We start from the raw sequence: 18,217 nt of genomic DNA on the forward strand, positions 1-18,217 counted from the left end.
AGATGAAATCCACCCGCAGCTCCTGCGGGCTTTTCTCCCGGGAAGTCGTTCTTCACTTGGCAGTGTTTACTCCAAGTCTGATCTAACCCCGGATGCCCTGTCCCTTATCGTTAGCTCGCTCCACCTTTAGTGTCTAGATTCCCGTTCCCGAGCCTCCTCCTCACGCCTTAGCCAGGGCTTTTCTCGTCATAATTTCTTTTGAACATCACATCCAATTTTTAAACCTTGCATTCCGTGTGTGTGTGTGTGTGTGTGTGTGTGTGTGTGTGTGTGTGTGTGTGTGTGTGTGTGTGTATTTGGCTCTTTTTTCTGAGACACGGTCAAGACACCTAGCTAACTCTCCACCTCCTAACTACTGCTAGTCCCCCACCAGTGGCATCTTCTAGTTCAGTGGTCCTCAACCTTCCTAACGCTAGGACCCTTTAATACAGTTCCTCATGTCGTGGTGACCCCCAACCATATAATTATTTTCGTTGCTACTTCATACCTGTAATTTTGCTACTGTTAGGAATCATAAGGTAAGTATCTGTGTTTTCCAATGGTCTTTAGGCGACCCCTGTCATTCGACCACCCAAAGGGGTTGTAACCCACAGGTCAAGAACTACTGTTCTAATTCTTCAAGTCCCAGATGACATAGTCAGGATTCATTCTGAGAAACAGTCAGCAGAAGATATGAATCATGACAGTTTTGCAAGGAGTTGGTTTCTTCGGGACCTGCTGTGCAAGATCAAAACCTGTACATCAAGCTGGGACTTTACATTTGGATGTCTAAGTTGCTCACCAAAATTGAGGTTCCCCCCAACTCCAAACATTGGGGCTGCCCAGAAGAGCTTCAGTTGATTGAATCAGGCCCACCCAGATTACCTGGGAAAATTTGTTTCCTAAAGATAATTTAAATTTAAAGACAATGGGCTCGAATCACACCAAGAAATGCTTTATTGGGGGCCAGGGGTTTGGCTTAGTTGGTAACAGCGTTGGTCTGTCTAGCCTGCAGGAAGCCCTGAGTTCATTCCCCAGAGTCACAAGGAACTGAGCACGGCAGAACACACCCATAATCCTAGCCCAGGGGGCTCACAAATATTAAGGTCATTTTTGTTTAGTCAGAACTGTGTATTGCTCCTGCCATATTTGAAGGAGCCACGTTGATTTTTATAGTGGTGTTTATCTCCTCTGATTGCTTAGCCTTTTTTTTTTTTTCTAGTATGGTTGATTTGTTTGATTTTCGAGACAGGGTTTCCTCTCTGTAGCTTTAAAGCCTATCCTGGAACTTGCTCCATAGAGCAGCCTGGGCTCAGACTAACAGAGATCCGCCTGGCTCTGCTTCACAAGTGCTGGGATTAAAGGCGTGTGCCACCACCACCGGGCTGGTTCACTTTTTTTTTTTTTTTTTTTTTTTTTTGGTGGGCTCTCGGAGGGATTTGTTTCTATCTTCAGTAGTTATCTTCTGGAGAGCTGGCTTAGTTAGCTATCTTCTGGAGAGCTGGCTTAGTTATCTTGGGTTCCTTTAGACTGTTTTTGTTATGGAAAGTTTTTATTTTTCCTTTAGTTACAACAGGTAGCTCTAATGGATGCATTATTCTGGGACGGCAGTTGTCAGCTTTCAGAACTTGAAATACATCATTGCAAGCTCTTCTGGCTTTTAAAGTTTCAGTTGAACAAACTGCTGTTAATCTGATGGACCTGCCTGTTCATGTGGCACGGTGCTTCTCTTTTGCAATGTTCAGTATACTTACTTTTGTTCCGTAGATTAGTGTTTTAATTACAATATGGCAAGGGAGGTTCTTTTCTGGTCTGTCTAGTGTCCTAAACTCTTCCTGTGTGTGGAACATTTCCTTTGTTTTTTTTTTTTTTTGTGGTTTTTCGAGACAGGGTTTCTCTGTGTTTTTGGAGCCTGTCCTGGAACTAGCTCTTGTAGACCAGGCTGGTCTCGAACTCACAGAGATCCACCTGCCTCTGCCTCCCGAGTGCTGGGATTAAAGGCGTGCGCCACCACTGCCCGGCAACATTTCCTTTGTCTCTTAGAACCTTGGGACACTTCCCATTGTAATTCTTTTGAAAATTTTTCTAAGCCTTTAGGATGAGATTCTTCACCTCATATGCCTATAAGCTGTAGACTTTGTCTTAGAATGCTGAGTAGATCTTGGAATTCCCATTTATACTTTTTTAAAAAGTCCTTATTGGATTGTTCTTGTCTCTACAGATGTATTCAAGATCAAATATTCTGTCCTCTCCTTGGTCTGTTCTGTTGCTGAGGTTTTCCATGGGTACTTGTTAGGTTTTGTTGTTTTGAGGCAGGGTCTTACCCTGCAGCCCTGGCTGACCTGGAACTGGCAGTGTAGACCAGGCTCGATTGGCTTTGAACTCGCAGAGATCTTCCTACCTTTGCTTGCTGAGATTAGAAGCATGTGGAACCATGCCTAGCCTTTCACAACTTTTTTTTAAAACTTTAAATGCATTACTATCCATTACCTTTTTCTTGCTAAGATAAAACATCATGACCAAATGCAACTTAAGAGTTTTGTTGAAGTTGGCTTTCTTTTTTTTTTTGTATCTGATTTTTTTTTGCTTGACATCATATTTTTTTATTCTTAATTTATTTATTTATTAAGGATTTCTGCCTCCTCCCCGCAACCGCCTCCCATTTCCCTCCCCCTCCCCCGATCAAGTCCCCCTCCCTCATCTGCTCAAAGAGCAATCAGGGTTCCCTGACCTGTGGGAAGCCCAAGGACCGCAAATGGATGGAAATAGAAAACACTATCCTGAGTGAGGTAAGCCAGACCCAAAAAGAGGAACATGGGATGTACTCACTCATATTTGGTTTCTAGCCATAAATAAAGGACATTGAGCTTATAATGCATGTTCCTAGAGAAGCTAAATAAGAAGGTGAATCCAAAGACAAACACATAGGCATCCTCATGAAGTTGGCTTTCGACAGAGCTGTCTCCCTCAGAGTGGAGAGTGAGACCCTGAAAGCTTTTGTTCTTTCTTTAGCTCCAGTGTGTCTGATGCATGGTTGATAACTCCCTCCCAAATGTGTTGAGCCCTACTGTGTAAGGACAGCCCTGCAATGTCCCGGGCTAAGCAGACAGGTCTCCACTAGCTAAGAGACGGCTTCCCACTCTTGTCTCGCTTTGAGGACATCTCCTCAGTATTACCCTCAAATAAAATACCCTCTTTAAGTGTTTCCTCCCCACAGTTTTTCGTCCTTCAAATCTTAACTTCTATAAGTGATTACTAAATACAAAATAGGTTTGTATTCCTATTCTGTGTGCTGGAGATATTGCAATAAATGAAACAGGGCCCTGACCCTTGTAGAGCTCTCACTTAGCTTACAGCGAAAATAAATTAATCAGGATACAGGTACATGACGGGGTGGGAGGGTGCTCTTATGGAAGACAAGGCGCTGTGCGAGAGGCAGTTGAGAAGAGGAATCTTGTTTTCTGTCTTGCAGCTCTGCCTTCCTTTTGTACTTAGTCCGGACCCGCTTGTCCACAGCAATAGATTTTGTTTTCATTAACTTAGTGAAGAAAATATATGACGGCGTGGTGGCTGGAAAGGCAAATAATGTGCTGCGTTGCCCGCGAGGTACAACCTCTGAGAGTGACTTTTCAGTAAACACAGCAAGGAGCGGGAACACCGCAGTGTGATTTGGTTTCCATAGCTCTGGTCCCGTTATCAGGAAGCCAGCCTTTCCACTGCTTATCTCCAGAGCTTCCATTTCATTGTGCTCCTTCAGGCCTTTCTGCACCCCGTATAGAGGCCAGAGAGGGCCCGGCTGTGACTTCTCTTGCAGTAGGGCACCAGGGCAGGACTCTAGGAAGGACCGCGTGCTCCAGGTTCATAATGGATTGGCTCTGGATCTTCTTCCTCCATCCCGTGTCATTTTATCAAGGGGCTGCTTTCCCCTTTGCACTTCTGTTTAATCATCTCCGCACCGTGGATTCCTTTTCCACCCGGGCCAGGTAGGCAGAATGGCTAATGTTGCCTTTCCATCTAGAAGTACAATAATACGGTAGAAAGACAGAGTGTTCTCTAAATGAGAAGGCCACCCATTCACTACTCTCAATTTGTTCTCTATGCACATGTGTTGTGCTTAGTGGCCTTGCTACCAATCGTTGGCTGCTTGATAACGATTGTCTATAGATTAGCAGTGGTTCTCCCTAACGCTGCGACCCTTTAATAAAATCCCTCGTGTTGCGGTGACCCCCACCCATAAAATTATTTGGTTGCTACTTCATAACTAAATTTGCTACTGTGATGAATCATAGTGTAAATATCTGATATGCAGGATATCTGACCTCCGAAGAGAGTTGTAATGCACAGGTTGAGAATCTCTGGATTAGCACAAAACCGATTCAGAAATTAACTTCATGTTTGCATTGACTCAAAAGTGGATAGGTTTGTGTGAAATGGGAAATGGAGAGACATTGAGATGAGTGATACGGGAAGTCTCAAATGTCTACTTCTGTGCTGACCACAGATCCTGGTTAGTTTTCAGCAGTCTTAGTTTTGTAGGATTATGTGTGCCATGAAATTTAACTGTATGGAAAATATAGCTTGTGTATACATCTATAACAAAGTAGGCGTGTTAAAATTTGCCTTTGGTTGGCTTTTTGTTTCTTTGTTTTTGAGAAATAAGTCAAAACAAATCTTGGTAAAGTCCAGCTCAGTGTGATCTAAAATTGTCACAGAAGAGCCGATTAGACATTCTCCTTATGAAGTTCAACACATTAGAAGCACATTCTGTTTTGAAGAGGACTTAGTTGAAGATCCTTCTGAAAAGCCCACAGTCTGCTGCCCAAAGCAATAGGCCTCCTAATTTTTCTTATTTAGGAAGCTAAGGTTTTTATTTAGTGCAGCTGTGTGTGTCCCCATGTGTGTGCATGTGTGTGGTTTTCAGGGTGGAACCCAGGACTACACATGCTGAAAATGTTCTCTACCGCTAAGCACCACTTTTTAGACCTAGAGGATCATCTTAAGTAAAATCTAGCTGCACTTATTATTTGTAATTATTGAGTTTGACTAAATTAGGGTGTGTTATCCTGTGTCCACAACTTGTAGATGGCCCTTACCCTTGTTTCTAGGGGATGACGATAGGGGAACAAATTTTTTGTTTGTTTGTTTGTTTGTTTTCTTTTTTGTTTTGTGAGACAGGGCTTCTCTTTGCAGTCCTGGCTGTCCTGGACTCACTCTATAGACCAGGTTGGCTTCAGACTCAGAGATCTGCCTGCCTTTGTCTCTTGAGTTCTGGGATTAGAAGCATGCACCACCACCACCAGGCTTCAGGAGGATAGTTCTAAAGAAACTTTCTATATACAAAGATTCACAAAGCATTAAAGCAAGGCGAGCTTAAAAGTAAGGATTAACTCTAGGACGGAGATTGTCCTTAACTCTTGTCCTGTTGAGGGTTTTTTAGAAATATTTATTTATTTATTTTGTGTGTGTGTGTGTGTGTGTGTGTGTGTGTGTGTGTGTGTGTGTGTGCAAGAGCTGATAAAAGTTACAAGAGGGTTATCAGATTCCTGGAACTGAAGTTTCAGATGTTTGTGGTCCACCCTGTTTGGGTGCTTGGAAAGAATCCCAGGTCCTCTACAAGAACATAACCACGCCTAACTACTGAGCCATTTCTCTAGCCCCAAGACTGTTAAGTCTTAATTTTCTCAATAAATTCTTGTATATGGGAATAAGCTTCCTGAGACACCTGTCCTTATCTATAAAACACACACACACAAAGCCTGTCTCTTGTACCTTGCAGCCAAGTTCACATCCGTGCTGGGAATGGAGCCCAGAGCCTTGGACATGCTATCAAGGGCTGGCTACCAGAGTCATAGCCCTAACCCTCACCTTTGTTTACTTGTTTGTTTCTGAGGTAGGGTCTCACTGTATACCTCAGGCTGGCCTTGAACTTCTGATTGTGTGGTCTCAGCCTCCTCAGTACTGTTCATTACTAGTAGAAGGTAGAAATAAAATCAGTTAAGTTATACATCCCACACTGTAGACACGTGCAGGTATTTGATGTTTCTATGTGCACAAGGGAGTCATTCTCATTCAAACCGCCACACAGAGCAAGTGAGGGCTTAGGTCACAGTGTTAATCGGGGTGACAAGGCGGAGGCTGAAAAAGGAAGGCCTATGAATGCTCTGGAACTTTTATGTCATCGAGTTGCTCACACTGAGGCATCTGCTGGTGTCCCAGGAAAGCGTCTGTGGTTGACGCATGTCAGGCACTGTACCCACACCCCGGGATGTGTGTTTCTGGGTTCCGAGTACGAGAGAAAGGCAAGCTTTGATCACCCACCTCGCTGTGCCTGGCCTAACCCACTTTGCGGGTATTCTGATGCCTGCCTCCAGCTTTATTCATTTGTCAAAATCGAAATAAAAGCCTTCCATATAATGCAGAAAGATGAACCAAGTCCACACGAAATGGCTTCTCCCAGACTTTGCACACCTTCCCCCTTGAGGTTTCTGAGCAAGAACTGGGACATATACTGTTGCTTCGAGGTGGACACCTTACAGTGCTGAAGAAGACACTATACTTTTCTTCTCTGACTATCTGAAGACTGTTTGCCATCATGGAAGACACGTTGACCACGTGACTACTTCAGTGGCAGTGAATCTTTACACTAGGAAGGCAGCGATGTAAGAAAGAAAACTGGGGGAAACTGATTAAAAGGACAAAGCCATGCCAGATGGCTTCTTTATTTTCTTTCTTTGGGGGTGGGGGGACTTGCTAGTTCCTCCACACCCCCCACTTTCGTTAACAGTGCTTCTCAGTTAGATCATAAGCGGTCCCATCGGCGAGCTGTCTGGGACTGTCGTAGTCATTGTTCTGTTGCTGGGGAGAGACACCATGACCAAGACAAGTCTTATAAAAAGAAAGCATCGAACTGGGTGCTTGCACGGTTTCAGAGGGTTATATAGTCCATTATCAGCCCGTTAGGAAGCATGGTGGCAGGCAGACAGGCATGAGGCTGAGAGCTTACATTCTGATCCACAGGCAGAGAGAGACAAAGAGAGAGGCTGAGAGAGAGAGAGAGACACACACAGAGGCTGGGGGGGGGTGAGAGAGAGACAGAGACACACACACAGAGGCTGGGGGGGGGGGTGAGAGAGAGACAGAGACAGAGACAGAGACAGAGAGAAATAGAGAGAGACTGGGCCTGCCATGGGCTTTTGAAACCTGAAAACATACCTCCTCCAGTAAGTCCATACCTACTCCAACAAAGCCACACCTCTTAACCTTCCCCCAAAGTTCCAATAACTGTGGACAAAGCATTCAAACATATGAACTGAGGGGTGAGGGGGCGGCATTCTCATTCAAATTACCACAGGCTCTTAGTGGTTACAGTCACTTGTATGACACACATGCCAGAGCCACCAGGATCACCAAGGGAGGAAGCAGAACTTGTCTCCTGCGGCGGGAGTTTATAGGGGACGTGGGCTTTATTCCCTTCAGAACGGATGTCTCACTGAGGCGACACACTGCTTCTTTACATGTTGTATGAGATTCCTGGGGACAATGACAGTGGAATTCATTGCTGCACTGTCCTAAGCGTCACCTCTGTGGTCTCTTCTCTTTCAGGTACCTCTTCCTCCTGGCTGGAGGAGGTGTCCTGGCCTTGGCAGCCATGGGTCCCTATGCTTTGCTCGTCTTCATCCCTGCCCTCTGCGCCGTGGCTCTGGTCTGCTCACTCGGCCCACAGGAAGTCCACAGGCTGACCTTCGGCTCTCAGATGGGCTGGCAGACCCTGTGCCACCTGGGTCTTCACTACACCGAGTACTACCTACAAGAGCCTCCACCTGTGGGGTAAATGTGCCTGTTGGTTTGGTTGTACTGAGCTGAATCTAATCCTTGCGTATCCGGGGAGCATGCTCTTGGGCTATTTAGCTTCTCCCAAGGCTCAGTCTCTTTTCCTAGACAAAGAATAACAAGAGTTGGCAGTAGCGTTAGAGATAATCAATGCAGCCGGGCGGTGGTGGCGCACTCCTTTAATCCCAGCACTTGGGAGGCAGAGGCAGGCGGATCTCTGTGAGTTCGAGACCAGCCTGGTCTACAAGAGCTAGTTCCAGGACAGGCACCAAAACCACAGAGAAACCCTGTCTCGGAAAAAAAAAAATCAATGCAAAAGCGGCTCCGTTACTGCACAGAGCCATTCCGTGCTGCTGTCTAGAGACTCAGTTATCTGGCACTTGCTGTGACTGTCATTGTGCCTGGCGGTGATGACAGTTTGCTCGACTCAGCGTTGGCAGTTTGGGCCCAGCCAAACCACAGAGGGCCTGGCTGCCTCCGCCGTGTGTTTTCTTTACTCCGGCTCAGCTCTTTCATCCCTCCTCCCACCCCCAAGAAGGATATCGACCCCATCTAGGGGCCAGTAAAGAACAAAACCCAAGAGCTAATTACAGACTAGAGGCATGTCATGAACCAGGGGAGTTGACAAGGTTAGGGGGATGAGAATCTTTGTCTGTGTTCCTGCCACCTAGTGTTCCTGGTGCCCCATGGCTGTCTGGTGGCATAGCTCTGTGCCACTCAGGGAATACAGGCTATGACAGCACAAGGCAGGGCCCCTGTCTGGTTCTAAGCTATTAGCTCACTGGATTTGCCACTCCCACTGCATCTAGAATCCTTTGGGAATTATTATGACAAATTAGACTTGGTGACACCTGCCTGAAACCCCAGCACAAGGAAGTGGAGGCAGGAGGATCTAGAGCTCAAGGTGATGCTCACATAGCAAATCGAGGACCAGCCTGGGATAAGGCCTTGTCTCAAAAACAACAAACAAAAAAGTAAGGCAGTATTGGCCAAGACTTCAGACTTGCAGGCTAGGGAGATGGCGCAGTGGGCAAGAATGCTTGCTGTGCAGATCTCAGCATCTGAGTTCAAGCCTCAAGAATGCATGGACAAAGCTAGGCATGACTGTGTGTGCACTTGCCACCCCAGCTCTGTGTGTCTGCAGGGGGAGGAGAGGTGACAGGAGGACCACGGGTCCTGATGACAACCACGCCAGGTTCAGTGAGAGACTCTGTATACCAAGGGAAAAGGGTAGACAGTGGTAGAGCAGACACCCATCCCATGTTCTCCCTTGGCCGCCACACATGCATACAACACACATACAGACACACACAGATACATCTCTCTCACACACAGAGACACACAGACAGAATACATCTCACACAGAGACATCACACACATACAGACACACACTTCGATTCACACAGACATACAACACAGACACACTCACCCTGATGCAAACATCAATTGCTCATGAGCCACCGCTCACCCTGATGCAAACATCAATTGCTCATGAGCCACCGCTCACCCTGATGCAAACATCAATTGCTCATGAGCCACCACTCACCCTGATGCATTTTCCAGTGCACATTCCAGTCACCAGAATATCACAGCCAGGGCCTGATTTTTATTTAAAAACTTCAACTCCCTGTAATCATTTCACTACTAATTCTTGTTTCTTTTGTATCAAATGTCTTCCATATCTCTAGTCTCAAATTTCTTTTTATTGATTTTATTTTATTATATATGGGATGTTCTATAACTTACTCGATAGTGTAGCCAAGCCTCCAGCTCACTATCCCCCTGCCTCAGCCTCCTGAGTGTAGTAATACAAGTGTGTATCACCACACTAGCTCTGACTCTAATATTTACAAGCCATTCTTTTTAAAAAGGAACACTTTAATTAATTAATTATAATGTATTTATTGCATATGACACAGCACTTCTATGGAGGTTGGAAGGCAACTTTGTTGTTGTGGTTGTTTTCAAGACAGGGTAGCCTTGACTGTCCTGAAACTCTGTAGACCAAGCTGGCCTCAAACCCACAGAGCCTGCCTCTGCCTCCTGAGTGCTGGGATCAAAGGTGTGCGCCACCACTGCTGGAATCAGAAGGCAATCTTCATCATCATCATCTTCTTCTTCTTCTTCTTCTTCTTCTTCTTCTTCTTCTTCTTCTTCTTCTTCTTCTTCTTCTCTTTCTTTCTTTCTTTCTTTTTTTTAAATGTGGGTCCTGGGAACTGAACTCAGAATATCAAGTGCCTTAATCCACTGAGCCATCTTTCCAGCCCTATAAAGCTATTCTAAGATATTATAGTCAGGAGGTGGAGAGAAGACTCAGTGGTTAATACTTGTTAACCTCAGCGGCCGCTCTTGCAAACAGACCCAGATCCAATTGGCAGCACCCACATGACAGCTTACAGACATCCATAACTCCAGTTCCAGGGGCTCTGATGCTCCCTTCTGGCCTCCTCGGGCACATAAGTATTACAGACTTACATGCAGGCAACACATCCATACACATAAAAATAAAAATTTAAATATATTATATATATATATGATAGCCAGTCAGATATGGTGGCACAATACTTTCATTCCCAGCATTCAGAGACAGTCAGGAGTAGCCCTGGGAGCTCCAGTTCAGTCAGAGCTACAAGTGAAACCCTATGTCAAAAAATTATCGTCAATATTTTTCATAGTATTCCTCATCATTTTTTCCCCATTTCTAACCAATGAGTAGTGCTTTTGCCCTGGACTAATGTGTGTGTGGTTCTGATAGACTCTAAGAGTCTTTGTGGAGTATGATTTGCTATGAGATCTGTAGGCAGGTCGGGCCAGAAGCGAGAGAGTAAGTCCGGTGTGGCTATTAAATTAACATGTGTTAATTTAAATCTCTTTCAGATTCTACGTCGCTCTTTCTTCCCTCATGCTCTTGACGCAGAGAGTCACGTCGCTCTCACTGGATATTCGTGAGGGGAAGGTGGAGGCAGCCTCGGACAGAAGCTCTTTGTCTGAGTGCCTAAGCAAGGCTTTGCCCTACTTCAGCTACTTGCTCTTTTTCCCTGCCCTCCTGGGAGGCCCCCTGTGTTCCTTTCAGAGGTTTCAGGCTTGCGTGGAAAGATCAAGCCCTTTGCAGCCCGGTCTCTCTTTGCGGGCTCTGACCTGGAGTGGTCTGCAGATCGTCGGGCTGCAGTGGCTCAAGGTGGCGCTGAGGAGGGTGGTGAGTGCGGGGGCAGGGCTGGACGACTGCCAGCAGCTGGAGTGCATCTACGTCATGTGGTCCACAGCTGGGCTCTTCAAACTCACCTACTACTCGCACTGGATCCTGGACGACTCTCTCCTCCATGCGGCAGGCTTTGGGTCTGAGGCTGGCCAGAGGTCTGGGGAGGAGGAGGGATGCATCCCCGACGGGGACATATGGACTCTGGAAACTACTCACAGAATCTCCTTGTTCGCGAGGCAGTGGAACCGGAGCACGGCTCGGTGGCTCAGACGGCTCATCTTCCAGAACAGCCAGCGCTGGCCGGTGCTGCAGACTTTTGCCTTCTCTGCCTGGTGGCACGGGCTCCACCCGGGACAAGTGTTCGGTTTCCTATGCTGGTCTGTGATAGTGGAAGCCGATTATCTGATTCACACTTTTGCCAGTGTATGGATCAGCTCCTGGTCCCTGCGGCTGCTCTACAGAGCCCTCACTTGGGTCCATACCCAGCTCATCATCGCCTACATAATGCTGGCCGTGGAGGGCCGGAGCTTTGCCTCTCTCAGCCGGCTGTGTTGTTCTTACAACAGTATCTTTCCCGGGGTGTACTGTGTTTTGCTTTTGCTGTTAGTTAAGAGAAAACAGAAACGTAACTGAAATCTTTCCTCTGCCTTCCATTTCATTCAGCCGCGAAACAGAGGATGTCTTGATGATTGATGTACTTCAATTTTTTTTCAAGATAAAAGGTTTAAAGTATTGGGTGGATAAACGTGATGGCTGGCCACAGACCTGTACTCTCTGGCTGTGGTGGTTTGAATAAGAATGGCTCACGTAGGTTCGATCGGAAATGCTTAGGGCGTGGCACTATTTGAAAGGATTAGGAGGTGTGGTCTTGTTGGAGGAAGTATGTCACCAGGGGTGGGCTTTGAGGTTTCAGAAGCCCAGGCCAAGCTTTCTTCTGCTTGCCTGTAGATCAGGATGTAGGCCTCTCAGCTCCTCCTCCAGCACCATGTCTGCCTGCATGCTGCCATGCTTCCTGCCATGAAGATAATGGACTGAGCATCTGAACTGTAAGCCAGCCCTAATTAAATAGTTTCCTTTATAAGAATCGTCATGGTCATGGAGTCTCTTCACATCAATAGAACAGCGACTAAGACACTACATTTAACAGGCTATTCTGTTGCTACTGGGGTGTGAAGCAGAGAAGCATATGGACTTACTTTTCCATAAAAGTAAGCAGGGACGGCAGCTCACAACTCAAACAGCAAACCAGAAAGCTGCCGGGTCCGGCATTAGCTTTTCTTAATAATCCTTTTAAGAAAATACTGAGGCATCACCTGAAAACTACCTTCAACTCTTTGGGGGACATGACCCCATTGGGGTCCACACAGTGAGACCCTGCATTAAACAGACTTTTGCCCCACAAAGCAAAAGTGACAAAACGCAATCATGTCCTATTACTCTGTCCCACGAACTCATCGCTAGCCACAAGTTTGAAAAATTTAGTCTATGTGGCCATCCAAATTCTGAAAATGTCTCTTACATCCCAAGAGACTGGGATGCTTGCTGGACCTCACAGCTGAGTTAATAATACACCTTGAGGTCACTGCAGACTTATGTAGGCTCTCTTACTGTATACTTAGACTGTTGGTTTAACCTGCCTTTAAGAGGACAATGTAACAACCAACTTTATTTGCCCTGGACTTCCCTCGTAGCCAACTTTTACAACCTAAGATAATGAGTAGCTGTAATCTTAAATTACATGCTCTTCTGTGTCCTTGACCTAGGTAATGCAGGTGTTGTCAGGTGCTGAAAGCAGCTGTCTTTGTTAGGGTTGCTATCGCTGTGATGAGACACCAGGACCGTGGCAACTTTTAAAAAGGAAACATTTAACCGGGGCTGGCTTACACCAGGTTCGGAGGTTTAGTCCATTACAGTTATAGTGGGAAGCATGGTGGTTTGCTGGCAGACACGGTGCTGGAGAAGGAGCCGAGAGTTCTACATCTGGATCTTCAGGCGGCAGGAAGAGAGAGTGACAAGGGGCCTGGCTTGAGCTTCTGAAATCTCAAAGTTGAGAGAAATCTCTTAAGATCTACCATAAACATTGACAGCATCCATTTATTGGTTGATAATAATACTTGCTATCTGGATCAGCTGGGAGCCAGAGACTTAATCCCTGTTAAGTGTTTCTGCAGATTATCCCATTTGTTCCCCATGGGCAAAGCCCTTTGTCAGGGACAGACACAAACAAAACAGACAGAGACACAGGGCAGGCGCAGATACAGCCTCAAGGGACAGACAGAGGACAGAAAACATAGAGCAGGAAGCAGATTACCCAAATCTGGACTCGCTGTAGGTTGTCTCCAAGGGGAGGTGTTTTTCTTTTTTTCCCTAATGAGACAGCAATGCATTACTGGTAACCTGAAGCCAATCACTAATGTGTTTAATCCATGCTGGACTTAACTTGGAAATTTGGATAGAAAAGTAGAAAGGCTCTTATCTTTCCCAGAGGAGAAAAAGTGGAAAACCAACCTGTGTTGATTATTGCGTCATCTAGGTTCAAAGCAGAGCCATCTGGGAAGAGGGACCCTCAGCTGAGGAGCTCTCTCCTTTAGGCTGGATGGAGTGTGGGCATGTCTGTGCTCCTAAACTGTAGAAGAAAGCAGGCTGAAGAAGCCACGGAAGCTAAGCCTGTCCGCAGCATGCCTCCATGGTCTCTGCCTTGAGTTTTAACCTCAGCCTCCCTCAGTGACAGACTGAAGTAAGGTGAAATAAGCCCTTTCCTCCCCAAGTTGTTTTTGGGGAGGAAAACAAAAATAAAAACAGCAACAGAAACCAAATTAGGATACCACCAAACACTTAGTAACTACTTACATAGTTGTGGAAACCAAATCCCGACTAAAATGTAACAAAGGGAGAGAGACCGCAGGAGGCAAACACGGTCTCTGTAAGAACTGTAGGGCAGCGGTCCTTCCTTCCTTCCTTCCTTCCTTCCTTCCTTCCTTCCTTCCTTCCTTCCTTCCTTCCTTCCTTCCCTCCCTCCCTCCCTCCCTCCCTCCCTCCCTCCCTCCCTCCCTCCCTCCTTCCTTCCTTCCTTCCCTCCTTCTTTTCTTCCCCTGGCTCACCCTAACAAACGTTTCTTATGTTCAACATATAACCACGCATGGTATCAGAACCTCCAACGTAGCCAGGAAGTAACACCACATCTGTGGGCACCTGGACTATATATAATTACTCTTTTTTTCTTTAAAAAACAAAAGGCATGTGTTGTGTTCACAGGCATATGTGTGAGTACTGGGTATCTTCAATTGTTCTCCGCTTTATTGTTTGAGACATGGTCCCTCACTGGACTGTGAGCTCAAAGGTTCAGCTAGATTGGCTGGCCAGCGAGTCCAGGGATCCCCTTGCCTCTGCCTTCCCAGCGCGGCTGTTCCCTGCTTTCATGTAGGAGCGGGCGACTGAACTCGGGTCCTGATGCTCGCTCCCCAAGCACTTGACCTAATGAGTCGTAGCTCCTGCCTGACTTTTCTTTAAACTCACTTTTTCTTCACACTGGTGGATGGTTTTGAGAAACCATCTCACTGTGCGGACCACTTTAGACTCAAACCAGGACCCCCCTGCTTCCATTTTCTGAGCACTGGGGTTACAAGCCTCATTGCCATGTCCAGTGCACTAATTTTAATCCATTCTAGTACACGCTAAAAGAAACACATGCTTGCTTTAGCTAATTTTCTGAGAAATCACCACACTGACATCCAAAGGGGTTGTACCAGCTTGCATTCCCACCAGCAATGCAGAAGTGTTCCCTTTCCCCCACAACCTCTCCAGCATAAGTTGTCATCAGTGTTTTTGATCTTGGCCATTCTTTCAGGTGTAAGATGGAATCTCAGAGTTGTTTTGATTTGCATTTCTCTGATAACTAAGGATGTTGAACATTTCCTTAAGTGTCTTTCAGCCATTTTAGATTCCTCTGTTGAGAGTTCTCTGTTTAGGTCTGTACTCCATTTTTTTTTATTGGATTATGTGATCTTTTGGTGTCCAATTTCTTGAGTTCTTTGTATATTTTGGAGATCAGACCTCTGTTTGAGGTGGGATTAATGAAGATCTTTTCCCATTCTGTAGGCTGTCATTTTGTCTTGTTGACCGTGTCCTTTGCTTTACAGAAGCTTTTCAGTTTCAGGAGGTCCCATTTATTAATTGTTTCTCTTAGTGTCTGTGTTGCTGGGGTTCTGTTTAGGAAGTGGTCTCCTGTGCCAATGCGTTCAAGTGTACTTCCCACTTTCTCTTCTATAAGGTTCAGCGTGGCTGGCTTTATGTTGAGGTCTTTGATCCATTTGGACTTGAGTTTTGTGCATGGTGACAGATAGGGATCTATTTTCATTCTTCTACATGTTGATATCCAGTTATGCTGGCACCACTTGTTAAATATGCTTTCTTTTTTTCCATTTGATAATTTTTGCTTCCTTGTCAAAAATTAGGTGTTCAAAGATGTGTAGATTGATATCCGGGTCTTCTATTCGGTTCCATTGGTCCTCCTGTCTGTTCTTATGCCAGTACCAGGCTGTTTTCAGTACTGTAGCTCTGTAGTAGAGTTTGAAGTCAGGGATTGTAATGCCTCCAGATATTCTTTTATTGTATATGATTGTTTTGGCTATCTTGGGTTTTTTGCTTTTCCATATGAGGTTGAGTACCATTCTTTCGAGGTCTTTGAAGAATTTTGCTGGGATTTTGCTGGGCATTGCGTCGAATCTGTTCTATGCTTATTCTTAAGCCACAGCTACATTTACAGGACATTATGCAATGGCCATCTGCTTTTATATTAAATGCCAAACACATTGAAACTCATTTATTAAATAGCAATGTTTTTAGCAATTGCATGGTGGGCTGGAGAGATGGTTCTGTGGTTAAGAGCAATTACTGCAAGCCCGGCATGGTGGTACACACTGCTAACTTCAGCACTTGGAAGGCGATTCTGTAACACAGAGTTACAGGATGGCCAGGGCTACACAGAGACCCAGTCTCAAAAAGAAACACATGAGTAAACAAAAAGAGACTGCTCTCGAAGAGGACTCAGGTTCCCAGGACCCACACCGGATGTTCACAGTCCACACAGGGGGTTCACAACCCTCTGTAACTCGGGTTTCAGGGCATCCAGGGTCTCTTCTAGCCCCCACAAGCCTTGCATACATGTGGAATACAGACACACATGCAGGCAACATACACATAAAGCAAAAACAAGAACAAATGCATGGAAGAACGCAGGTTTTTTTCTTTCCCGTTTTATCCTATTTGACGGTTTCTTTTTTTTTTAATATTTATTTATTTATTATGTATACAATATTCTGTCTGGGTATATGCCTGCAGGCCAGAAGAAGGCACCAGACCAGATGGTTGTGAGCCACCATGTGGTTGCTGGGAATTGAACTCAGGACCTTTGGAAGAGCAGGCAATGCTCTTAACCGCTGAGCCATCTCTCCAGCCCCTATTTGATGGTTTCTACTGCCCCGTTTTATCCCATTTGACGGTTTCTACTGCCCTGAACTAAACCCTCCCTCACAGTGTTAACTACGGGGACTTCTCACCAGCAGTACTGCAATGAATGCAAACCAGAAAAGTTTTAACTGAAAAAGCAATGCTTTGTGGTCCCTATCTCTCATTCATGGAAACCCAAATTATTTTTTGAATTTGATTCTACCCCATCTCCACAGGACTTAAAAAGTTTAACAATCTCATTTCTTTCTTTCTCCCTCTCTCTCTTTTAAACTATAGTGTGTGGTTTGAAATCCAAGAACAGTTTTCTAAATTATCTTCAGGAAGACGAAGCAAAACAGAGTAGTCACTTTCTTGTAAAGATAAATTTCAGTGGGCTTGAGACTTAGCTCTGTGGTAGAGTGCTTGCTTAGCAAGCACAAGGTCATGGGTTCTATTCCCAGTACAACAAACCAAACCAAACCAAAAAACAAACAAACAGAATAATAATAATAATAATAAAAAACTACCTTAGAGGTCTGGGCAGATGGCTCAGAGGCCGAGATGAAGACTGTTCTTGAAGAGGGCCCAGTTCAGTTCCCTGCTCCCATATCAGGTGGCTCACTAGCACCCGAGAACCCCAGCTCCAGGGACTCTGGTGCCTCTGGCCTTGGCAGGCTCCCATACTCATGAGCACGCTTCCTCTCATCCCTTGGGACTTACATGTAAATGAAATTAAAATAATCTTGAGAGGAAATTACAATAATTATAAACTCCATGGCCAGCGAGCTGTTGAGAGCACCTGATACCAAGCCTGAGTTCCATCCCCAGGATGGTGGAAGGAGAGAACCAGCCCTCCCAAGCTCCCAAGCTGTTCTCTGGCTTCCACCCAGACATCATGGTATACACGAGCTCACACACACACATACACCTATAAGAACTGTAACCGAACAAACCCAAACCTTCAGCCCTAAACACTTGGTAATTACAAATGGTGAGGAGATACTTAATGAGAGAAATTCTGGTCTGTGAGGTTAAAGCGGAGGAGCGCCTACCTTCAAGTGTAGGAAGCTCAATTAGAGGCTTCTGCCGGCGTTGCTCACGATCTTAGATCATCCGGACAGTTCAGGGCGACATCAGCAGGAAGAACACTGTTCACAAAGCAGTTCACTTGTGCAGGAGGTGAGCGGCGCCCAGCCCACGGCGTTGCGCTGTGCACAGATGTTCTGTTTCTGAGTGAGTGTCGGATTCGCCATTTGCCCCACAGCGTGCCATTCCTCCTAACCTAGTGCGTGTTAGCCAATTAGAAACCAACTAAGTCAGGGAGTGCGAGGGTCAATTTTAAGGCAGCAGAAACATAATCTGTCCCCAAATACAGGCTGTAGCCATTTAAAAGGAGAAAAAAAGTTGAAATTGTGTTATTGGTGTATGTGGCATAGTTAACAGTGGACATCTGGACATCAGAGGACAGCCTAAGGGACTTGGGTCTCTCTCCCTTAAAAACTCTTTTTTTTTTTTTGAAGATTTATGTGGGGCTGGAGAGATGGCTCACAGGTTAAGAGCACTGACTGCTCTACCGAAGGTCCTGAGTTCAATTCCCAGCAACCACATGGTGGCTCACAACCATCTGTAATGAGATCTGGTGCCCTCTTCTGGCCTGCAGGCATGGAGGCTGAACACTGTGTACATAATAAATAAATATTAAAAAAAAAAAGATTTATGTGTGTGTTTTGCCTACATTTGTGTATGCACAGTGCTGGCACA

General features: G+C 45.6%; 1 protein-coding gene across 1 annotated transcript; it reads left to right on the forward strand.

Moving 5' to 3' along the window:
• Window positions 1–3,777: 3,777 nt before the first annotated feature.
• On the forward strand, window positions 3,778–11,667 carry Mboat4 (membrane bound ghrelin O-acyltransferase MBOAT4). The gene is made up of 3 exons (XM_075984535.1): window positions 3,778–3,962; window positions 7,582–7,806; window positions 10,687–11,667. The coding sequence occupies exons 1-3, from the start codon at window positions 3,844–3,846 to the stop codon at window positions 11,639–11,641; spliced, it is 1,299 nt and encodes a 432-aa protein (XP_075840650.1). The 5' UTR covers window positions 3,778–3,843; the 3' UTR covers window positions 11,642–11,667.
• Window positions 11,668–18,217: the final 6,550 nt, after the last annotated feature.

Source organism: Microtus pennsylvanicus, chromosome 9 (assembly GCF_037038515.1).
Source record: "Microtus pennsylvanicus isolate mMicPen1 chromosome 9, mMicPen1.hap1, whole genome shotgun sequence".
Taxonomy (NCBI): domain Eukaryota; kingdom Metazoa; phylum Chordata; class Mammalia; order Rodentia; family Cricetidae; genus Microtus; species Microtus pennsylvanicus.